Genomic DNA, 7,587 nt, shown 5'->3' on the forward strand with positions numbered 1-7,587 from the left:
TATAACTTATTTACTTAATGAGTCGGAAATTAAGTAGAATGATGATCGGGAATAAAATACGGTGGGAGATGGGACATATACATTGAAATGTAGGTGGTAAGTTGTAATAAACTAAATACATGGTGGTAAGTTGTAAAATACGACAAATTCTAGGTGGTAAGTTGTAATTTTTCCTTAAAATTATATTGCTTGTTTATTCTTTTCTGGGCGGGTTTAGGTGAACATGTGTGGGTCGGTAAGGATAATTTGGGCGGGTTTGTGTGATCCAATAATAACAATCTATCTTGGGCCTTTTAACTGCTGTTCAATCCTCGATCCATTATTCTCTCACGCGCTCTGTTCAGTTCCTCACTACTCATTTCTCTGCTCATTCCTCAACCACACACACCTTCACCTTTTCCCTTCACTTTCACTCTCACAAACACTGAATTTTTTCTGGGATGTTATCTATGTTAAGGTGTCTTTCGAAGGAGGCAGGAGAGTTACGCGGATGGCGACGCAAGTAATGATGACGATCTCCAGAACCCAGGTAAATTTCACTTTATTTCTCCGGTTGATTCTTATATACGGTTGATTCTTATACTTGTTTTGGTTTCGAATCGAATTTGCGATGAAGATATATGTTTGTGAGCCTCTAATTTTTGATTTCATGATGTTTCTGATATTTGAGTCCAATAATCTTACCGATTCGATTACCAATTTTATCCGGCATGAAACCCTAATTAATTGCTTGCAACCCTAATCATATAGTAATTATAGGGTTTGGCTTATTTCTGTAGTTGTATAATTGTTGTCTTAATTTCGTCAAATAAATGCGATTGGTGATTAACATCATGATTTTATTTGTAATCTTCTTGTTGTTTGTAAAGAGCTACCCACCTTTTGTAGATGGGCAACATCATGATTTTATTTGTAAATAGACCGTTTTAACAGTTCGATGTTACCCAATATCTTTTCCAGATATTTATTGCTTGTGGATGGGTTAGTTTAAATGTAGAGTTTAAGAATGGCTTGCATCATGTCAACATTGTATGGTTTTCTTGTTGCTTAAAACATCCATTTGTGGATTGCATTTGCCAACTTCTGAGAATTTATTGTGGTGATCAGTAGGCATATATGATAGGCTGCTTTAATTTAAGTTTATTTCTGTCGTAACTGACTTATTAATTGTTTCCTGAAAATTATTTAAGTTGTGTGGACCCAAAGACTTAAATGGTCATAGGATCATGTCTACAGTTGTACCAAATTGGAGCGTGGAGTTGTAGATAAAATCAAATTCAAAATATTCTAGCTAATAACCTTCTAAATGAAATAACAGCCTCTTATATGTCAACATATTTTTGTAGTAGCTTTATATTCTAAAATATTACAGTGAAAGTTGTCTTGAGAGTTGAGACCTCGTTTTAATGTGGCGATTGCATCTATATATTCTTTTACTATCTCATTTGAATATTTTAAGTCTTAAAGTTGATTATGCTGCTTCTATATATTGTGAAATCCATTTGTCTATGTAAGTCTCCTCATATAGATGATGATTGTAATGCTGTGCGTGACGTCTTTTTTGTAGTTTTGTTGATTTTCGATGGCATCAGAGCTCCGTGTGTTACAATCAAAGGCTTGTCAGGCTACACAGTTCCTTTCTAAACATGGGGATGTCTATTACAAGCAAATGATGGATCAAAACAAGCAATACGTCCAGGAGCCACCTACTGTTGACTGTTGAGACATGCAGTCGTTTGCCACAGCAACTGTTCTACACTTGCCTTGCCAGGTGTGATCTTAAATAATTTCCTTGGATTAATAATCTAATATATATATAGAACGTACATTTTTTAGTCGATTACTTCAAACTGTTTCTTAATGGAATGCTATTGGTTATAGTTCTGAGTTTATCTAGGATGACCCATTAATGTTCTGATTTGTTCATTGTGATAAAGCCTAATCAGGATTAACAAATAGCTTTCTTTGTGACACTGACTTTGATAACATTGGTTTGTATATTTTGTTTTAGTTTGATATTTGGTAGGCTTTTGATTAAACTGCTTCAGTTCTAGGCCCAAATCATTTCTGGTGTAAGAAATTTAGCTGATTACAATAATCTGCAACATAGTTGTATACACAATACATCATTGTTTAAAGATAAGTCATTCTTTTTTCATACAAAAGAATAGTTTGTTGTTCATGGCTGCTTCACCAGCGATGATAAGAGCCGACTTTGAGGTACCCTTTTCCTTCCTAACACTTTAATTGATCTTATATGGGTTAACTTAGGAAGATTGTATTGTGAAATGAATTCTCACATTCAAGTTTCTCATAGAATGTTTGGTGAACTTGAGAAAGAATTTGCAAAAGCGTGGCCCTGATCTGCTTATTAGACATGGAAAGCCAGAAGAAATTTAAGTACTTTAATAGTTTTACAATAGTCAATGTAAGGTCTGTATGACTCCAACGTTGTGCTAGAGTAAGTATTTGTCAAACCACTCTATGTTTTTGAGTGGTTTTTGTGGTTTTAATTGGAATGCCTTACTGCAAATGTTAATTTTGGAACAACAAATCATTTCAGCTTGGGGTACTCGCAACAATATTGACATCATTTCCCTGCACTATACCAGACATGCTGATAATGTCCGAGAAGTAAGTTTAACTTTATCACTTGACTGTTCTTTCCCTTTATATATGTTACCTTCCTACCTTTGTGGCCACTCAGTAGACTGGTTACCCTTGAGAGAAAATGGAGGCACTTCACTGTCTCACTGTATTATTAATGTCTTTTCTTTTGCACGATGCCTTGCTTTATTGTTTCCACAAAAACTTTAGAGAGACGGTCTCTCAATAGCGTTATTGAGAGACCTCTCACATGATGGGGGGAGGGAGTTATTTAAATTCCATTTTCCATGTTATGTCTTCCACTAAATTAGTACTGGGAGACGGTCTCTCAAGAGACCTACTGTATTGTTTCAGGTCAGAGCTTCTTTCCTTGCACCTCAAAATATTCAAGAAACCCAAGTGTTTGCTAAAGTTGAAACACTGGCAGTGAGTTACTTACTGTGTTACCTCTACTCTTCATTTTTGGATTCTATGTGTATCTAACATAACACTCAAGGATATGAATATGGAATCCATACCAGACTCTTGCAATTCAAATAATTCCATAAGAGCCAAAAGAGCAGGGCTGTATGGCAATAGTCGAGAAAGAGACTCTATATGAAACATTTAGGATGATATCTTATGATTATTTCCTTGTTCTTTTCAGGGATTACACAACTTTGATGAAATCTTAAAAGAAGCAGATGATGTGAACTTATCACGAGGCAGTTTAGGCATTGACCTTCTACCAGAGAAGGTCAGACTTGTTTTTCTTTAGCATTGATAAAATGAGGAATTCTATACTAAATAGTACATAATATATGCTGTCATAAATACTAATCATTGCATTGTCGCCTTTTTTTTGGTCATTTTGTTTCAGAAATCTGCGGCAAGATTGGTGTAAAAAGGCTGGGAAACCTGTCATTTTCACCAGAGTAGTGGATAGTATGTCTGGCAATCTCAGGACTACACGTGCCGAAGCCAGAGATGTTGCAAATGCTGTTCTCGATGGTCTGTGGACTATTTATGTTTGTGTTGTAGTTAGCTGTAAGTCTTACTGTTTGGCCATTGAATGTTTGAGTTCTATTTCCAGGAGCTGATGGCATATTATTAGGTGGAGAGACTTTTGGAGGAATGTACCCTGTTGAAGCCATCAAAATTGTTGATCAATGCTGTTATGGTAATGCTGATATGGTCCCTGTTGAAGCCATAAAAATTGTTCATCAACGCAAATGATTAAACATACTGGGAACTGGTAATGACAGTCGTTCCTACTCATTTCAAGTTAAATGATCTTTGCTTCTGAAACCTGAAGTTACCTTGTAAATTTTTAGGGTCTTGTACGAGATGATATGGATAGATTACTTCAGGTTTCTGTCACTGTCAATCAACTATGGGAACTCAATTTTCCATTTGGGTAAAATACTTCATCAATAATCCTACCATTCTTGTTCTCCACTGTTTTGTTGATCCGCTTGCCATTGTTTTATTTTAAACCACATCCATTATTTGCTCATCAATTGGTGCCCCACTTAAGTCCATTGTATGGGTTATTATTTGACCATGCCCAAGCAAGGTCAAGCAAGGTCACCAACTGGCTCGTGACCTTGTTTGGTCATGCTAATGATATAATTAAGTAGTACTCCGTATTAAGATGTTGATAAGGATGACCTTGAACTAGATAGGGGCAAGACCTTGAGTTGAGACATTGGTGAATGTTGGTGACCCAGTAGGTGTCACCCCCTAATTGGTTGAACCAACAAAAAACGACAGGAATGAAATGCGCTTGGAGAAGTTGACCCTTTCTCTCTTTCCTGTCAGAATAGAACAAGAAGATAACAAAAAGTAAAATAGGAATTGTATACCAAAGTAAAAACGGAAAAAATATAGGGATATAAAAATGGACTATAATTTTAAAATATCTATAAAATGAACTCAATTTTGGAATTGTTTGAATCACTTTCACAAAATAGATTAAATATGCAACTAATGGGTTAGTAATCACAGTAAAATTAATTAATTTATTTACCTCAATTAAGGTTGTAATGGAATGGTCGACTATACTGATGGTTTGCTACGAGTGGTTGACGGTGGTGACGAGATCTAGGTAAGAATCAATTGGTTGATGTTGTATGTCGATATGGGTAAAAGAAGATGATGATCTATCAATTGGTTGATGTCGATCTGAATGGACAGGAATTGATTTAAATAGAGTCTCGTTGAATCACCAAGTGGACGATATGTGTCTTACTCCATAACCACCAAACTCGAAAACCTGGACTAGAAGATTGGCACATTGTCGGTGAAGCCAACAGTTGAAGATATTGCTGAACTCGAATGCCTTGCTTCTGATGATGTCGTGCTGAAACTCCACATTTGTCCCCTTGGAAACCTGAATAAATGCAAGGGCTATGGTCAAGACGGATTATAAGCGTTTTTCTTCTAAAATAAACAGTTGCGTGGTGTTTTCTTTTTACCCCGCCGGTGGTAACATCTTTTAAATGTCCGTTTATGTTAGTGTAATAGAGTACTCTCTAAATTCATTTCATTTTCATACGTTTGATTAGAAATTTCACATATGTTGAACAGCTGTACAAATAGAACTCGGTCTCAAAGTAGTAAAAACCATCACTGGCAAACAAGATCGATTGTGTTGTAAATTAGTACCATTTTCTTTTGTTTCCTTTTTTTTTTTAATTCTTTTAGAATTGCATTTAGAATGCGTGATTCTCTTTGGACTTTTAAGACATTTAGAGTATCGAATGAAATTTCTTATTTTAAAGTTTCTCTTAAGCTTTGAGTACTTTGAGTGCTTGATAGGAGTAAACGAGTTAAAGTATAAATGGTAAGGTAAAACGTATATGTATTCCATCCAATCCAAATGATTGGTATACCTTTTATTTTGGGACAATTCAAACTAATAGTAACATTTCGTATTTGGTATGAAAATAAACTTATTTACCTTACTTTTTGACACTCTTACAATTTAATTACCACCGTGTATTTGTTTTTTTTTTTTTTCAAATAACAACCACCATTCATTGTATATTCACCAATCACCACTGTATTTTTGTCCTGAGCATTGTTTTTCTTGTTTTACGACTCCTTATGTAACACCCGCGAAATTCCCGTATTGGAATTTATAACTTCATTGGCCATTTTATTATTTTATTTATATTTTATTATTTTATTTATATTTTAAATTGTTGTTATTAAAAAGTTGCTTTATATTTATAATAATAATAATAATAATAATAATAATAATAATAATAATAATAATATTTTCCGTCTTGAGTTTATAGTAGACTTGAGGCGTGTTTTCTAGCGCAAAATCGACTCAAATGTGATTTTTGACCAAGTTTGACTATGGACCAACCACTCCCCTTTTTCTCTCCACCTAACCCCTTATCCTAAACCCTACCATCACTTTTTTCACCAAAAATCTAAGCATCTTTCACCACCTCCAACTTCTCCATTTTTACACATCTCAAACCTTCAACCTTAAGACGAGCATAAAATCTTCGTTTCTTATCGGTTTTCAACGATTTTCGCGCCTATTTCTTCCTCTCCTCGCCCTCCATCTTTCTAGGTAAGAAATGTCTCAACTTTCCCCCTTTTCCCCTATGGCCGTGGCTTTTATTATAAGAGTAAGAAGGGTTTTTGTTATTATTGAATACATTTACACAGGTACATAGGAAACTATATATATATATAGTGAAGAGGAGACAAAGGCTCCAATTACTATCCTAATATGACGATATTGACAGCCTAGAATCAAGGGATATGATTACATAATGATAGCTAATTGATACATATACTAATAATAGGAGATTGTGTGTATAATAATATTATCTTGGGATATATCTTTAACATTCCCCCGCAAGATGGACGGGCGTTGTCGTAGTCCAATCTTGGAAGTAAGTTCGAGGAACCGGGGCTTGTGTAAGGGCTTGGTGAGCACGTCTGCCAGCTGGTCGGTTCCATTGATGTATTGAACCCGAATTGTCCCTAATTGCACCCGTTCTTTGACGAAATGAAAGGATAAAGCGAGGTGCTTCATGCGTGAGTGGAAGACGGGATTTGCGGAGTAGTGAGTGGCTCTTAGGTTGTCGCAATATATAGTTGGAGGGCGAAGAATGTGAACACCTAGCTCCGTGAGGAGCGACCGGAGCCATAGTACTTCAGCAGTGGTGTCGGCAATAGCTCGAAACTCGGCTTCAGTGGAGGAGCGGGATAGGGCACGCTGCTTTTTGGACGCCCAAGAGATGGGGTTTTGACCGAGATATACAATAAACCCGCTAGTGGACACATAATTGTCGGGATCACCTGCCAAGTCGGCATCACAAAAGGCGTGAAGGCAAAGAGGCGAGGTGTTGTTGAGGTGAATACCATAGTGTAAGGTGCTATGAAGGTAACGAAGGAGGCGTTTAAGTGAGGACCAGTGGTCTTTGGTGGGGTGATTGAGGAATTGAGCTAGTTTGTTGACGGGGTAGGCTATGTTGGGGCGAGTTAAGGACATATATTGGAGGCTTCCAATAATGGCACGGTAGTCTGATTCATTTTCGATGGGGTGTGTAGGTTGGGCTGTGAGAGGTGGATATGGAAGCATGGGGGTGGGAGCGGGGTTGCATTCGTGCATGTTGTAATTGTGAAGTAAGTCAGACAAATATTTTGTTTGATTGAGATGGATGTCGGTGGTGGTTGGTGTGACTTCAACACCAAGAAAATAGAAGAGGGACCCTAGGTCTTTAAGTGAAAATTTGTTCGAGATGGTAGTGAGGAATTGGGTGATAGAGTTCGTATTCGGACCGGTGACGATAATGTCATCAACGTAGACTAGCACATATAGTTGAATCGAATGGGTACGGATAATGAACAATGAGGGGTCGGATAGAGAGTTTTTAAAACCGTAGCTGAGGAGAAAATTGCGAAGCTTAGTATACCAAGCTCTAGGTGCTTGTTTGAGGCCATAGATGGCTTTGGTTAGGTGACACACGTGGT

At 36.8% G+C, this 7,587-nt stretch overlaps 1 protein-coding gene across 7 annotated transcripts; it reads left to right on the forward strand.

Annotated features, from left to right (window-relative positions):
* The first annotated feature begins 302 nt into the window (after positions 1-302).
* LOC141611819 (pyruvate kinase 2, cytosolic-like) lies at positions 303-5,228 on the forward strand. Of its 7 annotated transcripts, XR_012528797.1 has the most exons (10): positions 334-529; positions 1,568-1,771; positions 2,564-2,634; positions 2,962-3,033; positions 3,254-3,343; positions 3,467-3,597; positions 3,680-3,841; positions 3,921-4,003; positions 4,626-4,693; positions 4,783-5,228. XR_012528797.1 is itself a non-coding variant. In XM_074430455.1 (9 exons), exons 2-5 carry the CDS (start codon positions 2,485-2,487, stop codon positions 3,488-3,490), a joined length of 336 nt encoding a protein of 111 aa, XP_074286556.1. In that variant the 5' UTR covers positions 303-529; positions 1,568-2,484; the 3' UTR covers positions 3,491-3,597; positions 3,680-3,841; positions 3,921-4,003; positions 4,626-4,693; positions 4,783-5,228. The 7 variants fall into 7 exon arrangements, 2 of the variants coding, with proteins under 2 accessions (XP_074286556.1, XP_074286557.1); XM_074430455.1 differs by having other exon boundaries at positions 303-529; positions 1,568-2,634; XR_012528801.1 differs by lacking the exon at positions 4,626-4,693 and having other exon boundaries at positions 322-529; positions 1,568-2,461.
* The last annotated feature ends 2,359 nt before the right edge of the window (positions 5,229-7,587 follow it).

Source organism: Silene latifolia, chromosome 11, assembly GCF_048544455.1.
Source record: "Silene latifolia isolate original U9 population chromosome 11, ASM4854445v1, whole genome shotgun sequence".
Taxonomy (NCBI): Eukaryota; Viridiplantae; Streptophyta; class Magnoliopsida; order Caryophyllales; family Caryophyllaceae; genus Silene; species Silene latifolia.

Coding starts and splice junctions, on each gene's coding strand:
- LOC141611819 (XM_074430455.1), top strand. CDS start 2,485: ATGTTTTTGAGTGGTTTTTGTGGTTTTAATTGGAATGCCTTACTGCAA. Junction 2,635..2,961: donor ATGCTGATAATGTCCGAGAA/GTAAGTTTAACT, acceptor GTATTGTTTCAG/GTCAGAGCTTCTTTCCTTGC. Junction 3,344..3,466: donor TTGACCTTCTACCAGAGAAG/GTCAGACTTGTT, acceptor ATTTTGTTTCAG/AAATCTGCGGCAAGATTGGT.